Source organism: Sinocyclocheilus grahami, unplaced genomic scaffold (genome assembly GCF_001515645.1).
Source record: "Sinocyclocheilus grahami isolate Dianchi unplaced genomic scaffold, SAMN03320097.WGS_v1.1 scaffold232.1, whole genome shotgun sequence".
Classification (NCBI taxonomy): domain Eukaryota; kingdom Metazoa; phylum Chordata; class Actinopteri; order Cypriniformes; family Cyprinidae; genus Sinocyclocheilus; species Sinocyclocheilus grahami.
In genome coordinates, this window is record NW_015505411.1 from 722,484 (window position 1) to 745,929 (window position 23,446).

General features: G+C 36.4%; 2 protein-coding genes across 2 annotated transcripts in view; one reads left to right on the top strand and one right to left on the bottom strand.

The window, feature by feature from the left end:
- Nucleotides 1–587: 587 nt before the first annotated feature.
- LOC107597467 (anaphase-promoting complex subunit 4-like) lies at nucleotides 588–15,168 on the bottom strand. The gene is made up of 27 exons (XM_016288539.1): nucleotides 14,919–15,168; nucleotides 12,803–12,935; nucleotides 12,642–12,716; nucleotides 12,487–12,513; nucleotides 12,290–12,334; nucleotides 12,134–12,218; nucleotides 11,927–12,034; nucleotides 11,174–11,257; nucleotides 10,999–11,085; nucleotides 7,581–7,645; nucleotides 6,636–6,678; nucleotides 6,452–6,528; nucleotides 6,269–6,369; nucleotides 5,761–5,812; nucleotides 5,623–5,678; nucleotides 5,243–5,289; nucleotides 5,001–5,057; nucleotides 4,870–4,926; nucleotides 4,696–4,789; nucleotides 4,487–4,584; nucleotides 3,995–4,056; nucleotides 3,763–3,801; nucleotides 3,520–3,621; nucleotides 3,258–3,344; nucleotides 2,985–3,152; nucleotides 2,645–2,768; nucleotides 588–1,464 (listed from the first exon to the last, which is right to left on the bottom strand). The coding sequence occupies exons 1-27, from the start codon at nucleotides 15,166–15,168 to the stop codon at nucleotides 1,219–1,221; spliced, it is 2,469 nt and encodes an 822-aa protein (XP_016144025.1). The 3' UTR covers nucleotides 588–1,218.
- Nucleotides 15,169–15,452: 284 nt separating this feature from the next.
- palld (palladin, cytoskeletal associated protein) overlaps nucleotides 15,453–23,446 on the top strand; it is an 89,847-nt gene continuing 81,853 nt past the window's right edge. The window contains exons 1-2 of the mRNA XM_016288540.1: nucleotides 15,453–15,553; nucleotides 17,367–18,290. Coding sequence (XP_016144026.1) covers nucleotides 17,368–18,290 — 923 coding nt within the window. The 5' untranslated portion in view covers nucleotides 15,453–15,553; nucleotide 17,367. The remainder of the gene's footprint in view (nucleotides 15,554–17,366; nucleotides 18,291–23,446) is intronic.

Genomic DNA, 23,446 nt, shown 5'->3' on the forward strand with positions numbered 1-23,446 from the left:
TTTAGGATTTAATTTTAGTTAGAGTCCTAGCGACTGAACTTCAAAAGTTTTCGTCATTTTATTTCCAGGTGAGCAAGAAAGAAAGACTAAGAGAGGTTGTTATTATACTAGAGCAGGGTTTTCAACCTTTCCAGACCCAAGGGCCATCAACTCCCAGCTAATCCAGGACCCCCAGTAAAAAAAAAAAAAGAACTCACTCTAGTAATATTAAATCTAATAGAGAGCAACAGTGCATAGCCACTTTTTCATCAACCTTGGTTCTGGAAGTATGTTTCTTATAGGGATTTTTAAAAAGTCTTTGTAAAAGAGTTATAAGCCATGAACCAAACCTAGCAGCTATGAGGTGAATCACATTACAAACTTTGATTTGAAGCAAAAATGTAATTGAAAATCAGACAAAAAGACAAAGCTACAAGACTGTACTCATTGGTTTAAATGAGGTAAAGAACTACAATCCCCTGACGCATTACAAATGACAAATTAAAAACAATACAGTATATCTTCTGTTTATTGCAAACACCGTATTTAGACAATGTAGGGAAACTGAGTACAAAAATCACAATACTTCATGGAAGTGGGTAGGCACTAAAATCTTCTGTTGTTATTTTGCTTGTCACCATTCGGATATTTGGTGGAGAGAATCATGGGTACTGTAGTTTTTCACCAGGAATTTTGCTGCTGAACAATTATTTTAAAAAGTAAAAAAAAAAAAAAAACGGGCTGATGGTTTCAATAGAAGCATATACCATCAAATAACAATCCCGATGGAGGAAAAGAATGAGACTGTTGCACTCTGTAAAAGTAGTTTTATTTTACATGGAGGCAGCCATGTTTAGGTCACATGACTAGCTGAATACTACTCACTTCATCTCTGTAAAGCTGTTAATGGTAACTTTCAGTCATAGAATATAAATGAATCATGGTTGACTGTGAATAGCGCATTTCTACAGTGCAGTATCTTCATGGACCTCAGGTGTCCACCCATCCCAGCTGAAAACCCTAATCCTAGGGGAGACACTGATATATTAAACTAAAGTTTTGATTGATACGACCCAAGATTATTATACAGTAAATCCATTTATTTACAAATGAGAATGTGAAATGTTCAACAGATAATCTTTATCACAAAATATTTTTAATACAAAAAGAACAAGACCAGAAATAACAGAGGAGTCCATAGTTCAGTTGTGGAGAACATGTTGGATCTCAGGTCAGAGTTCAAAGCGTGTCTGATCCTGCAGTCTCATCCAAAATGTCTCCTGACCCTTGACCTGCCACCTGAGCATCTTCAGCCCCCCCTGCTCCATCTCCACCTTCCCCAGCATCACTCTGATTTGTCATCGTGTCCTCAAGTCTGTCCTGGTCTGAGCTCATTTCCTGTGACTCATCAGCACGCTCTTCCTCCTCCTCTTCCTCCTCTGCATCCATCTCGAACACACGTACATGTCTCAGATTGGCACTGAGCTGATGAGAGAGAGAGAGAAGAGATTTATTTACCATTTACATGCTATACAATTAGTTGAATTCTTGATTATGATTGCTCAAAATTATATTAATTTCATTATTTTTAAATAATTAAATATTTGGGGAAAAAATTAAGCACATAAATGGCAGCAATACTACATTCATTTTCAATAATTAAACTGTTTTTCCTTAGACTTTGTTAAAAACAGTTATAAATTATTTTGAAATAAATGATTGAAAATGAATGCACATTAAAGGGGTCATATGATGCGATTTCAAGTTTTCCTTTCTCTTTGAAGTGTTACAAGCTCTTGGTGCATAAAGAAGATCTGTAAAGTTGCAAAGACTGAAGTCTCAAATCCAAAGAGATATTCTTTATAAAAGTTAAGAGTCAGCCACGCCTACCTAAAACGGCTCGTTCTAACACGCCCCCACATGTCTGCGTCACTGTGTGGGAAGATTTGCATAACACCGCCCAAATGTTCACGTAAAGAAAGGCGTAACTTTTATTCTCGCTGTAGTATTGTTGCCACCGCCGCCATGTCGTGAAGGCGCTGTGTGCTTCGTTGTGAAAGCGAAACTAGTTTGGTTGACCTTACAAAAGAGGACGATATCGCTTCGTCATGCCTAGAGCTGATCCGTGCTGGTCGCTGAGGAAATACTTCAACTTCGCGCTGTCGATCGCCGGATCGGCTTTCACCGTAGATGAAGCGGAGTCCAGCCCGGGGTTGTCACATGTGGTTGCCGCAGGCATCACAATATGGTGGGGGCGTAACATTTCCGTCACACGCTTGAGGAATTCGGCCAATCACAACGCACTGGATAGCTGGCCAATCAGAGCACACCTCGCTTTTCAGACCGATGAGCTTTGTAAAAATCGAAGCGTTTCAGAAAGGCGGGGCATAGAGGAGAAACAATAATGTACAGTATGTGGAAAATAATGTTTTTTGAACCTTAAACCGCATAAACATTTCATTACACCAAATAATGTTATTTTTAGCAGCATCATATGACCCCTTTAATGGAAGTGATATTACATTCATTTTCAACAATTCAACAGTTTTGTAATAATTATTCTTTATGTTTATGTTTTTTTAATGTAGTTATACATCAATCAATATTTTCAATATAAACTATTCTCCTAAATGGCTAAAATTTTCCTCAAGTTGTAGAGTCTTACCACGCAGGCCACCTTGCGGATCCCATTAACTGCCACAAACTGAGCTTTGAGGTTGTCCATCTCTCTGCTCTGGTTTCCCCAGGCCAAACACTGGACTGGGATCCCTTCAGTCTGCTGCTCCAGCCTAACACACACCACAACAAAGACAACACATCAAAAGAGTGCTAATTCAGGACATTCAATAGTGGAGAGCCACAATGTCAAAATAAGCTTAACTGTATTACAATCTAGTATATTGCTGGAACGGCTACTGCAATATATGTATAATGCTACAATTCTTTAAGAAATAATTCAATACAAAATGAAAGGTTACTGGTGTAAATCAACAAGTATGCTGTACCTAAGCGTAAGGTCCCAAGTGAACTCTTCATTCCAGCTCAATACAGAGTTTAGATGAAGCTGAGCAAGGACACGCATCTTATTCTCGTCATCTTCCCGACTTCGCAATACCACTGTTAATGTCTCGTCGTCATAAAAACGGGCATCAAGGCAACTGTAGCAACTGTCACTAAAAAACAATTAGTTTTAATCATGCACGCATATATCATCAAAGATTAAATAATGGCAATTTTTCATAGTACGGGATTTTTTTTACTCCCACTGATGAACTCACGCAGAAGTTGGTGCAGGTGTTTCATCATCTATACTAGAATTGAGAGGAGTGTTGAAGTTTAGGGCCACCAGACCATTAGGGACAGACCTGAAATACACATACACAAATTCAGTCATGATACTGTTTAAAGTTTCAGAAACCTTTTAAGAAGAATTTTTGCTGGATGTTAATTCAGTTAGAGGTGATGGGAAAAAAAACTATTCATTATATTTTTCTTTGTAATCAAATACAACAGAGAACAGAATAAAAGAGGTATGTGTACCTGCTGGGGTCTGTTGCTCTCCTCAGAATATAGATTTTAGAGGGCGAGATCTCTGGCATGCAGAACACTACATGATGCATACCAGCCTTCTTATCATTCCACCTGCATTAAAACACACTCTTATTATCAACAACATACTGTTATCTCTTTATGGACGTCACTGACAAGCACTATAGCCTCAGAATTCACCATTACAAAACAGTATTCTTAGCCTAATTATAAGGATATGACTGGTCCACTTACAGTGAAGGCAGCTCAAACAATCTCGGTGTATTTTCAGAGCTATCAAAAACAAAACACAGAAATCATCATATTGTCAACAGTAAGTCCTGGTTCTTTAACTCAAATCAAATCATCAGTTATTTCCTGACAAATCATTAGTAGTACTAAAACCACAAAATCCAAAAGCAGGTGTACTATTAAATGTTTAGGTTGTGTATGGTAAATCACAGACTGAATCTAGAATATGGATTACCTCTCAGGAACAGTGTACAATCGCAAACACACAGCTTGTGTTACTGAATGCCCAATCACCTCCTGAAAAACACACACAGATGTATGATTAGGATTCAGATGCATTAGTGCTCTGGGAAAGAATGGTCAGCAGGAAGGGTGAAGCAATCCAGATAATGTAGTTAATGCTTCTGATATACATATGTGCTGGAGACCGATAATGGATGGAGTTTGTATGTGAGAAAGCAAGTTAGAGCATCTTCTGAAAAAGAGAACGGGATGGACGTCAAAAGAGGACAGGATGAATGTCCAATTTTGTGAAGGAGAAAACACTGTAAATTTTTGAGTGGAGGTAATATTTTCATGTGGGGTCAAAGCAGAACATGTAAAACTGTTGTCCTGGAGTATTAAAGTTGTGTCTAACCCTTTCAATGTGATTCCATTTACAGAGCTAGAGAGATAGTATTGAAGTTTGTGTGTGCGCTTGTGTGTGTGTGTTTGTTTAGAGACTCACGGCTGGTTTCTGTAAGCACAGATCAATGGACCCCTCCATCATTCTCTTGACAAAGTGCAGAGACTTCTGTGGGTACGTGGGGAAGAGCAGCGGACTGTCTGCAACCAAATCAAACATAGAAGTAATTAATTTCTCATATTCAATTTTTTCACAAAACAATAAGATAACATTAGCAGTCTTGTGGTTTAATAATGAAGGTGTAATTTTACCTTTTAGGTGAGTGCTCTGCTTTACAAATGTCACCCACTGGTTGCCCTCCATGTTGGGTGGAGATATCAAGTCTTCATCTTCATCCTTCAAGTACTGCAAAAAACAACAACAGACCAAGTATGTAATGAAATGAGGAAAAGAACTTCCACTAGAATATGTAAGAAGGTCCTCACCTGTCCGACACGCTCAACGTTGAAATACTTCCCTTTCCGATCAAACAGCTCCTCATTCTGAAATGGGGGAAAGAATATGTTTCACAAAATGTTTGTTTAATGTTAAAATAATGTGCTTTTCTTTCACTCACAGCACTGAAATGTTCAGACAGGAAGTCAGCCACAAAAGCCAGATCCTTCTGAGTCATCTGAAACACAAATATTTTTTGTATACATTTGTAGAAATGTTATTTTAATATTTATTATCTATATTTATCTTTTATACATTTTTATATATTATGTTTAGATTATTTGCTTGATTACATTTCCCACCACCACTTTTTCACCCACACTCTTGTATTCTCTTTATGTCTATTGATTTCTGATATCACACCTTGTTAAGCTCAGGAGGAACGTGATCTTCTGACATACGAAGCATTGCTGTGAAAAGCAAAAACAGTTACAACACAATACAAAAACAATATTAATCTGTTCCAAAACATAATGAGGCCGCATTTTAATTTCCTGATATGCAAGCTGATACAAGCTGATAACAGCCACCACATGGAAAAAAAAATCCATTATGGCTAAAATAAGAATGTTGATTGTAAATGAACTTCATTCAATACCAGCAAGTAACAATAAAAAAACATTTTAGTATAATTGAATATTAGTTGCAGCAAGGCAGGACACTAGGCTTTGACTATCTTAAAGTTTTTACTTTTTTTTTTTTTTTTTTTTAAAGCTAAAGCTCTCAAAAAAACTGCAGCTTACCAACATACAGCCATCTGAAAAAGGCTTTGAAGTTCTTCATACTCTTATCAATAACTCTGGAATAAAGACAATCAGTTGAGAGTTACATTTAGAGAACAGACATCCAAGATAAAGTGGGTAGAATAAGATTAAACTCACTGTAAAAGTTCATTGGCCTTCAGGGTAAAAGAGCCCACAGCTACGATGGCATCTAAACCATGAACAAAAGAGAATGCATAAACATTTCATTCTACTTGCTAAAACAACTGTTTTTAGTTACAGAAGAGTAACTAAAATTCTGCAATGCAGAACTAAATGCCTCCGATGAATCTGAGCTCAGCTCAACTAAAACTAATATTTATTAAAAAAAACATTTTACAAACATTAGATAAAAAAATGACTGTTGCCTTGGAAACTAATTTAATTCCATTTAATTTAAGTTTAAATTAAAACTCTTAATATAAATAAAACAAAAACTGAAAAATAAATTAAAGCTATATAGAAAAAAACTAATAAAAATGACAAAAGCATATAACAAAACTACTAAAACTTAAACTAAACTTAAAATAAAGACTGAAAAAAATAAATAAAAGCCGATTCAAAAGATTAATAAATCCTATAACAGTATATAAATAATACTAAAATATAACACTGGACTATAAAATACCCTCGATGGCTGCAGGATCCAGGCCGAGAGGTTGAAACTTCTGCTTCCAGAGCGCCATTCCTTTGACCTCGCTCAGATGATACAGCAGTGCCTCAGAGCCACTGTGTGCACAGCAAACACTCTCAGTGTACATGCCAATCTGCAACAATCTGGTGCTTGTTAAGGCTAGTGAATGATACGCACCTCTGCAAGTGACTGATAACAAGTTTCTGGATGCTGGAATAGGAAGAATCAATGGACTGACCCAACATCTTCAAGCCCTGAGCGGATAAACAACAAAATGATGAACGCAGTTGATAGTTGCATGATTACTGACAGTGGGCTAACTAATGTAGTCAACCTAATTCCTCATTCCAGGCAGATTTACCTTGACTGTGAGTTGATTCATAAGAAGAGCCTGAAGTTCAGGGCTGAAAGAGACGTTTTTGACTCAGAAATCAGAATATATACACAGTATACATATATATATATATATATACACACACACAGTTCAACAAAAATATTTATCATATCATTGTCTGGGTTGGTTATACTAAAGCAGGGTTCCTCAAATCTTGCCCCGAAGGGCCAATGCGCTGCAGAGTTTAGCTCTAACCCTGATCAAACTTACTTACCTGTGATTTTCTAATGATCCTGAAGACATTGATTAGCATGCTCAGGTGTGTTTGATTAGGGTTAGAGCTAAACTCTGCAGGAAAGTGGATCTTGTGGGCCAGATTTGAGGATCCCTGTACTAAAGAATACTCAAAAAACACCTACAACACATTATCAGATAAGCTAAAAAGTGTCCAACCCAGGCTGAGATCTACAAAACCAACAGACACTTGCAAAGCTGTTTTCCTGTTTATCCAGATCTTAAACATTCCCACATTTTGCATGCCTGTATACTTGCTATTTCTATTATATCCTATGTATGTTTTGTAACGTATGGTGCCTCCTGCTGGCCATTTAAAGTAAACACAAGCATAAGTAGATTTAAGCTTGCAAAAATAAGATTTATATTTAATCTAAAACATTTTATATTAAATAATGTGTTAATTTTTTTTATAAATAAATATTAAACATTATGATTTTTATATATATATAATATTTATATTAAATAAATATTATGGGTTCATTGTAGTCAAATATTATAAATTAATGTGATTTTACAAACATTACTCACGTGAAAAAAATAATTTTGCAAACAGAATAAACAGAAATTTAAAATGGACAACAAACACCACTCTTTCCACCACAGCTTAACGCCACAATTGCCACGGTAATATGACAATATGTGCTCTTCAAAAACTATCATTTATGAATTGTGCACCTGGCATGTCCCCATAACAGTAGCTCCAGAAACTCATCTTGAACCTGAGTGCTCGTGTTCTTTTCCTGTAAAACAACATTATCATTCATTGAGAGAAACTATCAACTGTCTCTTGGAACTCTAATAAATGACAAACAGAGCCATTTACAATGGCATCAATGGATCACAGTCCATTACTGCACTTGTAGGTGTTTAAAGACTAATGAATGCCATCCCGTTTGATGTCTTTTATAGGCTTGTTTGCCTCAGATGTGATGAACTCTAACCTGGACAAACTTAGTGAGGCGAAGGTCCATCTGCATAAGAATTTCCTCCCATGCTTCACACATACAGGTGAGAGAGAGACGCAGATACTAAAACAACAAAGAAAGAGAATGAAAGATACTCTGTGTGCATAAAAAAAGGATACAGCTTCTATGAGACACGAGTGATGACTCTCACCTGTAGCAGCGTGGAAATGTGTGTAAACTTGCGTGCCATCTTGGTCAACTCAGGCAAACATGAAGACAGCAGTCCAGTGTCCAGCTGCAACACAGTCACTGTTAACCATTGATATCAACCTCATACATTCCATTCAATACAGACGCCACATGTAACCTGGTAGTATAAGGTTATGTGTGACTCAACCTGGTTGCACTTTGTTTACTTGCACATCAACCTTCAATAAATAACAGTTACATAAACTTATAGTACTGATATAATTACACCATAATTAAATTTGCTGGAGTTCAACTGGTGTTGATTCAGCACTTTGTGGATTGAAACGTTACATTTGTCAGACTAAGAAAAGAGAAAGTAACCGATCCACCATCTTGATGTTATTTTTGGGGCATAAAGATAAAATATGACCTGACATCATAATGGCAAAAAAAACCTCTCCAAAAAAACTAATGATATTTATTAATTCATGAAATCTAATATAGTCACAGTCACATGTAATGAAGGTGTAAGAAAAATATATCATAACTTTGACTTCATAGTTACACTACAAGATTATTTAGAGTCATTACATATAAACTGTTCTTAAATATGGTGTAAATGTTTTTCGGAACCATATGACACCAACATGAATACAAAGAGTACATTTCTAAGAATCTGGCACGTTTTTTAAAGCATTTTTTCCCCTTTTTCGTTAGTGCTGACAATGTCAATGTTGGGATAAAAATCATGTTTATTAGTGTTTTCAGACTTTACCTGTATGTAATGTATCTCAGGGTTGTCTTCTGCAGATCTAATCTCGGTTATAACAGAGAGGGACCTGAGGTCACTAGACAGCCCAAGACTACGGCACGTCCCTGAGATCTGAGAGGCACATGAAGTAAATAATACATTACTAACTTTCTGCTTTTACTTTTTTTTTTAATTTACTTCATTTTTATTAATGAAAATGTTATATCTTACTCCACTCAGCGTAGCAATCTTATACAGGCCATATGCATACAGCTCCACAAATCCAGATGGTCCCCCCACCACCAGGATATTGAGCCTGCAAATAAACATCACACATTATCAGTCACAATACAACATCAGAAAACACTCAGTGCATAAAACACTGACCTCACTTCCCCCAAAAGGTTTGTGACTTCATCTGATTTCTCTTCACTGCAAAAGACAAAAACATAACACATAAGAATTAAGCAGAGCGGACACACAGTCAAACTGACACATGCCGCATGCAGATGACCAATCATAAAGAGTATGACAAAGAAAAATACAAATAATCAGCATATTAAGCACATAAAATGTCCTCTTACCTAAATATCTTTGATGTGGTGCTGTAGCTGAACACAAACACAGCACAAAGGAAAATGGAAAAGTAATAAAAACAATTACAAAATATAAAAACTAAAGAGTGACCAGTACTTCTCATTCAGCCATCTGGAAGACAAACAAAAGCTCAGAATCTCACCTCTTAGGTAAAGTGGGTAACTTTGGAAGAAAACGACTGGACTCATCTTCAGACTCGCTGAATGAGGACAATGTGCTAGAGAAGAAAAAATAAACCAGATTAATGAAACCACGTAATCAATAGAGAAAGAAAATGGATCCTCTCTATGTAAAAACTCACACCTGCTGTCACCGTGCACCTCCGTCCAGTGCATGCAGGATGCTGGGTATTCAACAGGGAACAGGTGGAGAATTTCTGCCTTCTCTGCATCACACAGCACCACTTGCTTTGTGTCTCCCACACTGAATGCCAGGACTACAGACAGCAATCATATAACATGACAATGGTGGCTTGGTAGATACCTCAGTATATGGTTGAAATTTTATTTGAGGTTTTTAGTCATGTAATGTAAACAATAAGACATTAAACATTGCTTTAAATCTAGGGTTTTAGTTGTGAAACCTGCAATGAATCAGCAGCAGCACTTGTTTGACGATGAAATTAGTTCTACAAGATGATCATAAAAGGTTAGATAGAAATATATACAAGAATATTTATGTAAAAATAATAGCAAAAAGAACAATGATAACAAGCACAAGATAATATAAAGTTCTATGTACATTTGTATAAGGTTATGTGTGACTCAACCTGGTTGCACTTTGTTTACTTGCACATCAACCTTCAATAAATAACAGTTACATAAACTTATAGTACTGATATAATTACACCATAATTAAATTTGCTGGAGTTCAACTGGTGTTGATTCAGCACTTTGTGGATTGAAACGTTACATTTGTCAGACTAAGAAAAGAGAAAGTAACCGATCCACCATCTTGATGTTATTTTTGGGGCATAAAGATAAAATATGACCTGACATCATAATGGCAAAAAAAACCTCTCCAAAAAAACTAATGATATTTATTAATTCATGAAATCTAATATAGTCACAGTCACATGTAATGAAGGTGTAAGAAAAATATATCATAACTTTGACTTCATAGTTACACTACAAGATTATTTAGAGTCATTACATATAAACTGTTCTTAAATATGGTGTAAATGTTTTTCGGAACCATATGACACCAACATGAATACAAAGAGTACATTTCTAAGAATCTGGCACGCTTTTTAAAGCATTTTTTCCCCTTTTTCGTTAGTGCTGACAATGTCAATGTTGGGATAAAAATCATGTTTATTAGTGTTTTCAGACTTTACCTGTATGTAATGTATCTCAGGGTTGTCTTCTGCAGATCTAATCTCGGTTATAACAGAGAGGGACCTGAGGTCACTAGACAGCCCAAGACTACGGCACGTCCCTGAGATCTGAGAGGCACATGAAGTAAATAATACATTACTAACTTTCTGCTTTTACTTTTTTTTTTAATTTACTTCATTTTTATTAATGAAAATGTTATATCTTACTCCACTCAGCGTAGCAATCTTATACAGGCCATATGCATACAGCTCCACAAATCCAGATGGTCCCCCCACCACCAGGATATTGATGCCTCAGATGTGATGAACTCTAACCTGGACAAACTTAGTGAGGCGAAGGTCCATCTGCATAAGAATTTCCTCCCATGCTTCACACATACAGGTGAGAGAGAGACGCAGATACTAAAACAACAAAGAAAGAGAATGAAAGATACTCTGTGTGCATAAAAAAAGGATACAGCTTCTATGAGACACGAGTGATGACTCTCACCTGTAGCAGCGTGGAAATGTGTGTAAACTTGCGTGCCATCTTGGTCAACTCAGGCAAACATGAAGACAGCAGTCCAGTGTCCAGCTGCAACACAGTCACTGTTAACCATTGATATCAACCTCATACATTCCATTCAATACAGACGCCACATGTAACCTGGTAGTATAAGGTTATGTGTGACTCAACCTGGTTGCACTTTGTTTACTTGCACATCAACCTTCAATAAATAACAGTTACATAAACTTATAGTACTGATATAATTACACCATAATTAAATTTGCTGGAGTTCAACTGGTGTTGATTCAGCACTTTGTGGATTGAAACGTTACATTTGTCAGACTAAGAAAAGAGAAAGTAACCGATCCACCATCTTGATGTTATTTTTGGGGCATAAAGATAAAATATGACCTGACATCATAATGGCAAAAAAAACCTCTCCAAAAAAACTAATGATATTTATTAATTCATGAAATCTAATATAGTCACAGTCACATGTAATGAAGGTGTAAGAAAAATATATCATAACTTTGACTTCATAGTTAAACCACAAGATTATTTAGAGTCATTACATATAAACTGTTCTTAAATATGGTGTAAATGTTTTTCGGAACCATATGACACCAACATGAATACAAAGAGTACATTTCTAAGAATCTGGCACGCTTTTTAAAGCATTTTTTCCCCTTTTTCGTTAGTGCTGACAATGTCAATGTTGGGATAAAAATCATGTTTATTAGTGTTTTCAGACTTTACCTGTATGTAATGTATCTCAGGGTTGTCTTCTGCAGATCTAATCTCGGTTATAACAGAGAGGGACCTGAGGTCACTAGACAGCCCAAGACTACGGCACGTCCCTGAGATCTGAGAGGCACATGAAGTAAATAATACATTACTAACTTTCTGCTTTTACTTTTTTTTTTAATTTACTTCATTTTTATTAATGAAAATGTTATATCTTACTCCACTCAGCGTAGCAATCTTATACAGGCCATATGCATACAGCTCCACAAATCCAGATGGTCCCCCCACCACCAGGATATTGAGCCTGCAAATAAACATCACACATTATCAGTCACAATACAACATCAGAAAACACTCAGTGCATAAAACACTGACCTCACTTCCCCCAAAAGGTTTGTGACTTCATCTGATTTCTCTTCACTGCAAAAGACAAAAACATAACACATAAGAATTAAGCAGAGCGGACACACAGTCAAACTGACACATGCCGCATGCAGATGACCAATCATAAAGAGTATGACAAAGAAAAATACAAATAATCAGCATATTAAGCACATAAAATGTCCTCTTACCTAAATATCTTTGATGTGGTGCTGTAGCTGAACACAAACACAGCACAAAGGAAAATGGAAAAGTAATAAAAACAATTACAAAATATAAAAACTAAAGAGTGACCAGTACTTCTCATTCAGCCATCTGGAAGACAAACAAAAGCTCAGAATCTCACCTCTTAGGTAAAGTGGGTAACTTTGGAAGAAAACGACTGGACTCATCTTCAGACTCGCTGAATGAGGACAATGTGCTAGAGAAGAAAAAATAAACCAGATTAATGAAACCACGTAATCAATAGAGAAAGAAAATGGATCCTCTCTATGTAAAAACTCACACCTGCTGTCACCGTGCACCTCCGTCCAGTGCATGCAGGATGCTGGGTATTCAACAGGGAACAGGTGGAGAATTTCTGCCTTCTCTGCATCACACAGCACCACTTGCTTTGTGTCTCCCACACTGAATGCCAGGACTACAGACAGCAATCATATAACATGACAATGGTGGCTTGGTAGATACCTCAGTATATGGTTGAAATTTTATTTGAGGTTTTTAGTCATGTAATGTAAACAATAAGACATTAAACATTGCTTTAAATCTAGGGTTTTAGTTGTGAAACCTGCAATGAATCAGCAGCAGCACTTGTTTGACGATGAAATTAGTTCTACAAGATGATCATAAAAGGTTAGATAGAAATATATACAAGAATATTTATGTAAAAATAATAGCAAAAAGAACAATGATAACAAGCACAAGATAATATAAAGTTCTATGTACATTTAGAAAAATAAATAATACAATTAATCTATAATACTAAATGGCTATTTAAAAAAAAGTGTATATTTTGGACACATCTGGTTAATTTGGACCTGGGCATGTTATAAATTAGAAATGATATAAAAAGTATGAATAAGATGAATAAATTACATGAATGGTGTATTCATGAGTGAATGAATAAAAGTAAAGTACACTTCAACAAGACTGAAGTGATATGTCTCAATGTTATCTTAGTATCAATTAGGGCTGCACAATTATTCAAATTTCTAATCGCAATTACAATTACGGATGCCACAATTACATAATCGTTCAAAGTCTACTAATGTTATTCTGCATGCTTAAGATGCTTTTTTTTCTTTCTACATGTTATCTTAAGGGTTTTTCCATTGTTTTAATTTTAGTTTTAGTATAACATTATAATACCATTCATATTTTTACCTTTTTATTAAAGAGAAACCAATCCGATTTATTGTTGACATTTGAGGCTTGGTACTATAGAAAAGCAATAAAAAAATTTCAGCTTGTTTATTTTCATATAAAAATATGGCATGCAGTTGCTTCAAACAAAGGTGTAAACATCATTCATTTAATCATAATTAATAATCGCAATTTCAATTTCAAAGGAATAATCGACAATTATGATTTTTGTTATTTATTAATTCATGAAATCTAATATAGTCACAGTCACATGTAATGAAGGTGTAAGAAAAATATATCATAACTTTGACTTCATAGTTAAACCACAAGATTATTTAGAGTCATTACATATAAACTGTTCTTAAATATGGTGTAAATGTTTTTCGGAACCATATGACACCAACATGAATACAAAGAGTACATTTCTAAGAATCTGGCACGTTTTTTAAAGCATTTTTTCCCCTTTTTCGTTAGTGCTGACAATGTCAATGTTGGGATAAAAATCATGTTTATTAGTGTTTTCAGACTTTACCTGTATGTAATGTATCTCAGGGTTGTCTTCTGCAGATCTAATCTCGGTTATAACAGAGAGGGACCTGAGGTCACTAGACAGCCCAAGACTACATTTCTAATCGCAATTACAATTACGGATGCCACAATTACATAATCGTTCAAAGTCTACTAATGTTATTCTGCATGCTTAAGATGCTTTTTTTTCTTTCTACATGTTATCTTAAGGGTTTTTCCATTGTTTTAATTTTAGTTTTAGTATAACATTATAATACCATTCATATTTTTACCTTTTTATTAAAGAGAAACCAATCCGATTTATAGTTGACATTTGAGGCTTGATACTATAGAAAAGCAATAAAAAAATTTCAGCTTGTTTATTTTCATATAAAAATATGGCATGCAGTTGCGTCAAACAAAGGTGTAAACATCATTCATTTAATCGTAAATTAATAATCGCAATTTCAAAGGAATAATCGACTATTATGATTTTTGTCATAATCGTGCAGCCCTAGTATCAATAGATATTATTAGTTTTTATTAATATTCTTCCAAAAATATATATATTTTTTTAATTAAAACGGTTTTAATTTTACTACAATGTTTCCATATCCGTCTCAAATACCTCTCTTAAACCAGTGGAGTGCCTCCCCCCCAAGTAAAATTTTTTATGGTTTTGTTAACTATAATAACCCTGATATGTCCAATTCTAATGATACAAAAAAGGCAGTGAAATATTATTGGAGTTGACCTTTCCCATCAGGTCTCCAGGCCAGTGATGTGATCTCTTTTCCTGTGTTCTCATTGGGCAGTAAACTCCACACCCGCTGAAAATTGGCAAGCCGATGCAGGAGAAGCTCTGTGTAACCTGAGCTAGGGGCCAAATTTAGCGGTGCTGAGTAAGCGGTCAGGGCCCGAGACAGATGGGACAGCAGGCCACTCTGCAGCCACACTAACCGGCTCACCTCAGAGCACTCGGCAAAACAAGACAAAAGAAACATAGGACAGAGAAAAGACCCACAACTCCCTGAAGAAAGAAACACATCTGTTCTATTTTTCTGGCATAGAGAAGTTCAGAAAAACTGAAACCTTCTGACGAGGACGGACATTTGCAAAAACTGACTTAAGGTAAATGGCTATTTTAAAAAATATATATATATGAAATGTCATTGTCTTTTTGCTTTTGTCTGTAAGTAGAAGATTACATGTGACTTGTTTCATTCTGCTAATACAAAACTATAAATTTAAGTAAATTGTATAATTAGACGAAAAGACCCACAACTCCCTGAAGAAAGAAACACATCTGTTCTATTTTTCTGGCATAGAGAAGTTCAGAAAAACTGAAACCTTCTGACGAGGACGGACATTTGCAAAAACTGACTTAAGGTAAATGGCTATTTAAAAAAAAATATATATATGAAATGTCATTGTCTTTTTGCTTTTGTCTGGTAGTAGAAGATTACATGTGACTTGTTTCATTCTGCTAATACAAAACTATAAATTTAAGTAAATTGTATAATTAGATTCAGAACTCTCAATGAATGGTCATCGGAGATATATAGTTTCAGCTTTACATTTACTTCACTACTTCATTCAGTTTCATCCACCATCAGATTAATACTTCTATACTTTTACAAATTATTCTGATAAAGTGCATTCAACTGTTTGCGTCAGAGATGGAAAATCAAGCATGTCAGTCTGTCAGCCTTGGCTTTCACAATTGTTTGGCATATCATATTCATATTCCGCTATCTATAATTCATCAATACAGAATAAAGATGCCATAATTTTCACATGAATAATGTAGAAGCAGCGTGTGTGTGCGCTTACGTGTAAAAAAAACTACTCTTGGTGGGGAGGTGGTTGCTGCTGTGAAATGCAGCCCTTGAGGATTAAAAATAACAACAGCTGGTCTTCAGGACGCCATGATGGGGAGAAAGTCACACTGTCACGTCCCTTCAAATGCACACATGCCTGCACACCTTTACATACAACACCTGGACACTTTACATAAACATTGTGTAAACAAAGTCAACTATAACAAAACCTGGAGACATTATTATAATACAGCACTGCAGGACATCAATTAATAGGCCATAAATAATAAATATACATGTGTAAACAAAGTTTACAGTGGAAATGTAGTCATAAAGTTAGTAGGGTCACATTAATGTGTCTCAGACATGTGAATGTAGTGTTCACACACACCAGCCAGTTCCCAGTTCTGCACGCTGAGGTGTGTTTTCTCAGAGACCTGATCTGTTGGTAGAAGGGCTTCGCTATGCTGTAGACACTGTCTCATATTAATGTTTCACCAGTGTGCAGTATGTCAGACCAAACACTTCCCCTGAATTATGGCGAAGGATCCTCTCCACAGGTTATTGAGGATACCATCATTCACTGTTGGATTTAAATGTGTTTTTCTCAAAAGTGATGAAGCAATATTTTTCAATCATAAAGCAAACTTAAAACCCTTCCTGAAACCTAGACAACCTAGACAACCTACCATCATACACAAAATACTGCTATATATTTATATACAATGTTTTATTTAGGCCTATATGTTTACATAAAAAATATCTACTTCTAAATAAGTAATGTCATTATTTTTATTCATATACAATACCGTTCAAAAGTGGCCTTTTGGTGTTTTTGAAAGAACTCTCTTATGCTCACTGAGGCTTTATTTATTTGATCAAATGTACAGCATAAATTATGATATTGTGAAATATTATTAAAAATTAAAATAACAGCTTTCTATTTTAATATGTTTTAAAATGTAATTTATTCCTGTGGTGCCAAAGCTGAATTTTCAGCAACCATTACTCCAGTGCTGGGTGACGGCACTGAAAAAATAGATATAGATTGATGCAGGGACAGTGAAGAGTAGATGATAGACAAGGGAATAAAAGAGATAAAGTCAGCATGAGTGTTAAATGGCATTCATGCCTTGTTGGGCCTCATGACAAGCCTTTGTTAATGCTGGACAACTGTGCCCAAAGTATGCCAGCCTGAGTCATCATACAACAACTGTCCATGATCAATCTCAAATTTTAAGTGCATGAATGTGGCTTAAATTGCAGAAATTGCTTGTCTTTAGGACTATGATTCTGATATTCCTGATCTTTAAAAAAAATTTTAAATAAGATGGTCTGCAATTTTATTCTCACTTTTCTCTTTTGTGATTTGTGTATTGCAGGATGCAGGACGGGAGCTGGAATGACACACTCCCCATCTCTCTGCTGATGAAAGAGGCGTGTCCTCCAGGGGGCGTATCTTTGGAGGGGGATGGGGGAATGCTTTCAGTGCCACCTCTTGATGGCGAGGTTTACTTGGCCTCAATGGCTGAGTTAGAGAGTGGGGACGGGGACTTTCCAGAACTTTCTGCTTTCCTGAGCCAGGACGAGATCAGCCTCAGTCTGGACCTGGCTCGTGAGGCCATGAGTGATGCAGATGACCCAAATGACCAAGATGAACCCCCCGTTCCCACAGAGCACCTGCCCCTTTACTCAGAAACCAAAGACCCCTCTCTCCCAGATTCAGCATCTCAGTCAACTGACGCCACATCAAGTAAAGTCACATCCAATCAGAGCATGCCACTCAGCAGGCCTAATCAGCCCTGCACTGCTCTTGAATCACCCGAAAAGTTTGTCTGCCAAAAATCCATCACACCAGTATATAAGCAGGACCGTCCCCGGCTGGTCCACGGAGGCCTAGAGCTCAATGAACGAGCTGCTTCAGCTACCGAGTTCTGCAGCCGAGCTGCTACCTTCATTGAGGAGCTCTCTTCCATCTTCAAAGGCTCCACACGTGTGGATCAGCAAGGTGATGAAGACTCCTCTTCGCCCGACAGTGGCTACTTGTCTCCAAGGAGCCACCGGCTGGCCATACAGCAGGCTCAGCCACCTTCATCCTCTTCATCTTCATCTGAGCCCCAGCAGGAAAGTATGCACCAGGGACTGGCTGATGTTGGGTCTGATGAGCATCAGGGCCGAGGGGTAAGTCTAGATGGACCCATGGCTCCTCCACACTTCACCCAGAAACTGAAGAGCCAGGAAGTGGCAGAAGGAAGCCCTATTCGCCTTGAATGCAGAGTGACTGGAAACCCCCTTCCACTAGTCAGGTAGGATAACCTGGTTTATGCTACTCAGGTATTGCCAGTATCCCTTAGCATTGGGTTGTGTTGTTGTCTTAAATGTACCTAATAGCGTCTATGAAAGCAGACATTGTGGAATAGCAGTATTGAAGTTTAGGCATGGCCTAGTTTAAAGTGCAACAGTGCCTGTACACTTTTACAGCAGCCTTGGTTCCAGAAGTTTTTTTCATTAATTTTTTTCATGGGTATTTTTATTTTTTTTTTTTAAGTCTGTGAAAGAGTTAAAATCCATGAACCAAACCAACAAGCTACAAGGTGAATCACAACATTACAATCTTTGATTTGAAGCAAAAAAGTATTTGGAAATTTGGAAGAAATGTCGGAATTTCCTGTGTCTACCAGAAGGCATTCACAGCAATCAGTGGACTGTATTATTGGAGGAGGGAATAGTGAATGAGGCTATAGGAGGGCGTTTTCGATACAGCCTATGTCATTTTTAGTACTTCATGGGAGTGGGTGGGCACTAAAGTGTTCTTCTGGCGCAAGTTGCTTGTCGCGATTCTCTGACTGTTGAAGAATTCCTTCAACAAAATCATATACCATCAGTTAACAACCTTGTAGCTTACAGTGGGTCTGTATGAAGGTTTATAAGTTATTGTTCAAGATCAACTCCCTTAGACATTATGAATGGGATTTTTACTACCGGAACCCGACTGTCATGATGTCAATTAGCAACTTGTTAGGAACTTTTTAAAGTACAAAGTGTTTTCAAAATTCTCATTTGTGGTAATTTGTTGTGGTTATGTCATTTGAAAATTTCTTGAAGTAACATTATAATAATTAAATAACATTTTTAAAAAGAAAAGGAAAATTCTCAGGGGAATCTATGGCTTGAAAATGCCATTCTCTGTCTATTCTCAGCTCTGTTGCACCGACAAAAACATACTGGGTATAAAATAGAACTAAATTGTGTCATATGAGGAAAACGTTAGGAAATTTTTATGAACTTCATGTCCTTTTTTATTCATCAAGCCTGTGTAAGGGAGAAACGGTCTGTTCCTGGCATAGATTACTTGCTATTAGAATAAACTGCATTGTTTACTGTGTGAATGAGATCTTAGACAGTGAGCAAGACAGTTATGATGCCACTTTTGCTTGGTGATTCAGAAATTTGATATTTTTTCCTGCCAACTCTGGAAGGTTAACAAACAAACAGATGCTATTTTTAGTGATACCGCTGCAGTCTTGCTGGTGCGGCGCCAAACTCAGTCCCTCCTGCAAGTGACTCCTCAGTACTGTGTAACCTCAGAATGATTCCTGCAAATGTTCCAGAGGAACACAAACACAAAGGGAGTGTATGAATTATTCAATGACTTTCAGGAGAGTCGACTTTTAAATAGAATTGTTGTCAGTAATTGTTTGAGGTTCTTGTGCAATGCAAATCTTTATATATGTTTGTGCTGTACAAAACTAAAGTGACAATGACAATACTTATATTTTGTAGATTTACCATCCAAAACATATAATAAAACAATACATATAAGAGCTTTTGTTTTGACTTCCTTTGGGGAGTTCAAGTGTTAATTAGTGGGATCAGAGCCCTTCCAAACCCCCCCATAAATCAGACACTGAACATAACCTTATCAATGTCTCTACTTTCTATAAATTTAAGCTCACTAGACATCTTACCATTTATTTGTTGATGGTCTAAACAACTCAAATATCATACTAGATCAGATCTACCATATTTTCTCCATTTTGGCATTGCAATGTTGAAATTCATCATTGTTTGCCTATAAAGCACACACATTATTGAGATGGTTGCACTGAGAGGAGATCAGGGGAGATCATCTGAGAGAGCATGTTATGTGTGTACAGATGTTTCAGAGATATTCTTGATGGTGAACTGCTACTTGAGAGGGATGTTCCACAGTGTGTGTGGGCATAGTGTCCAAAGTGGAAATTAGTGGTGGCAAACAGATCAAAGACATGTCTGTGTGGTCCCATTACCCACCTTAAGAATCATGTTGCTGCTGTTTGAGTTGGATATTTACTTGCATTTAGTAGATGCTTTCATTCCAGTAACTGCTGGTGTCTTGGAGCTCATTATGTCTTGCAAAGAAGTGATGAGGTCTGTGAACTCTCCAGCTCTTTTGTTAATCTGCTAGCCCTATCCCTCTCATTAAAATTAAAAGTGCAACTCAACACCTTCCCTTAGTGGTTTTAAAAGGTCATTTTCATTAGAGCTGATCTCTCTACTCCGCTGATAACACTGAGGAAATATTCTTTGAACAACCAGTCGCTATCAGTCAGATGGTTACCTTAATGTGATGCTTATTGACGTTGTTTCTACTCGCATGTAAGTCTGTTGTTGTTGTTGTTTCCACTGTCAACAATCCCAGTGGATATTCAGCAGTGGAAATAAACAGATACTGACACAAACCTTGTGGAGTGAGCAGCGGCTGACCAGCTTTTTAAATAGAATCTCCAAATTAAAAAAAAAAGTTAGATATACATTTAAAATTTGAGAACTGAAATGAACAAAAGAATGGGATGGGATAGAAACCAAGATGGTTTTTTTTCAAGCGTAAATGTGTAAATACAGTGATTATAATGATGATTATACTCATCCAACAGCGAATGATCTCAGATCTTTGGCTAATGTTCAAGGTTCAAGGCAAGCTTCTCTCAAAATTATGAACAAACGTTCTTCCTGTAATGTTATCAGAATGTTCATTCAATGTTATCTGGCTTTTAATAATGTTCTCTAAAGGTTAGAACAAAAATTTATGAATTTATACATTGTTAATGTAACAAATCAGCTCATGACAGGAAATATGAATAATTAACCATAACTAGTTATAATTAACTATTCATATTTTAGATCCGCTGTAGATATTTAGCTGACCTCTCAGGGTCAACTGTCTTGTCAATTCTAAGAACGTTAATTTCCTGGTTAAGGGAAATAACTTTCTTAAATGTGACTTTTTTTCTTGAAGCATCTTACTTGGACATTTGTCTAACATTTTGTATATTTTACTCCTTGTTTCAGATTGTTGAGAGATCATTCAAAAGTAATGTCCCCATAATGTTTGCAAAATGATAAAATGGAATGATAACATTCGCATAACCAAGAAAAAAGTTAATTAAAAATATATATATTTTAAAATCTGGATGTTTTGAATGTTAAGAGAACATTCAGAAATAAAATGTTCGTGTTAGCAGAATGTTCTTAGAACATTTTTGTTAGTTGGGTATGTATTTTTGTGTGGCAGGGAATATACTGTATAGAGACCCATGCGGAATAGACCAGCTGTTTTTTGTTGTAATTGTTGTATTAGCATCACATACTGTATGCAGCACTATTTATTGTAACTGCAACAGACAGAATTTTCATTGTACAGTATTTTCACACTTGAATAAAAAAAAATTCAATTAAAAACTAAATTAATGATGACTAATTGAAATCTAATTTACATAAGGAGAAGCACTAAATTTACATCCAAATAGTAATTAAACTCTACAGAGTGTGATCAAGTGTAGTCATACACTGCTTATCTGAATTCAATCAAATTTACCAAACTGAAAGTGCTGCTTGTGAGCCTAATGTAAATGAAATAATGTGTGAATTATTTCCAATTTTGTATGTTGCTTCTTAAAATCCTCTATTGCAAAATATTTTGATGATAAATGGGTTTATTGTGCATTTTCACCATATTTTTAAGTTGCTTACACAGGCAATGTGAATGTTGCAAACAGTTAATTTGATTAGATTATGCGTTGAAGACATGTGGCATGAAACAGGTTTTAGTTTTGCTATAGTAAAATGCATTCACTAGCTAGACTAGCATTAATCCAACTCTAACCACAATAAACCAGTCTGAACCAGCATGTAAGTTAGTAAGTTTAGCCTGATCTTATCAGTTGTTATTATAGAAATGATGTAGATGATCTGAGGGAAAAAGTATAGCAATCATTTTGCCCAGTAGGGTCAAAAAAGCAGGGTCAAATTTTCAAGTTAAAATTGTGAGATTTATAGCCTGGGTTCAGATGTTTAATATTCTGTGAGTTTGAGTGCATAAACACAGAGCTCTGTGTGCTCTGATCTGTACAACACACACTGTTTTCCACCCCAGCAACAGGAGGTTTGACGTTGAGCTGGAGAGGGGCAACAGTAAATGGGGATTTTCTGCCCACATGGGGTTGCATAATGAAAGGGGACGGAGACACACTTAGACTCCACGGACGTGGTGGCTGCACACTGGAAATGCAAAGCCTCATCCTTCTCCCTCTGCCACTGCACCCGGGCCTCATCCTGTCAATATAAATAGGCCTCTGGCCGGCATGCAGGAGCCAGGCTCTGGAATGCTATCCATGCCATGACTTGACACTTTCCATTTGGCTTTACTTTCTCCACCTTTCTACACCTTCTTAGGGAATATGTAGGTGTTGGAAAGCGAGAGCACATAGAATAGCCCCACATGGAGATATAGCATGTGACTTGCCATGTATCTAAGATTGACTGACCTCTAGGTGGGAGTGTTGCATCTCAGGTTCGAGTCAGATTGCGCAAGACTAGGGCCCATATGTATAAAACTTCTCAGAAATGCTCTTAAGAATAGTCTTATGCTTTGACTTGTGTCAAAAAATTCGTAGTAAAAAGTAGGACTTTTCTAAGAGTAGGAGACTTTTATAAAGAAGCTAAAAGCAGCTTTCAGTAAAGTCTAAGACTGATTCTTAAGTGTTGACTGAGGTGATACTTAAGTGTTGTGAACTAAGGACTACAATGATGTCAACACAAAATGGCTGACCTCAACCTCTGAATCAGTCAATAGTGAGCCTGCTCATGTAAAGTCACAGCAGCACAACACCAATCATTTAATGTAACTACAATAAAATAATTTAATTAAGACACTGAAATATTTTGATATTTAAATGTGTTTTTTTAATGCTTTGCATTGTGCAAAATTATCACAAATTACTACTGATGCTTCATTTCCTATTGGTATGTCTCCTCGTTTACAGTTGGAGCAATGATGTGAACATGAGTTCAATCAGTGGCTCCAACAACTCCATGAAAGCCCACAATCCTCATACAAATGGCTTGTTTTTGCAATATGGTTTGGCGGTCAGTTGGAAAGTTAATTAATTGCCATATAGTAGTGGCCAAAAGTGAGGTCCGG

What these genes read in the sequence shown, in the direction of transcription:
- LOC107597467 (XM_016288539.1), bottom strand. Translation starts at nt 15,168, where the DNA reads ATGTTTCTTTTGTCTTGTTTTGCCGAGTGCTCTGAGGTGAGCCGGTTA. An exon ending in TTACCCACTTTACCTAAGAG is followed by an intron (nt 12,514 to 12,641) that starts GTGAGATTCTGA and finishes GTTTGTGTTCAG; the next exon opens with CTACAGCACCACATCAAAGA. An exon ending in TGTCTGAACATTTCAGTGCT is followed by an intron (nt 4,927 to 5,000) that starts GTGAGTGAAAGA and finishes CCCCCATTTCAG; the next exon opens with AATGAGGAGCTGTTTGATCG.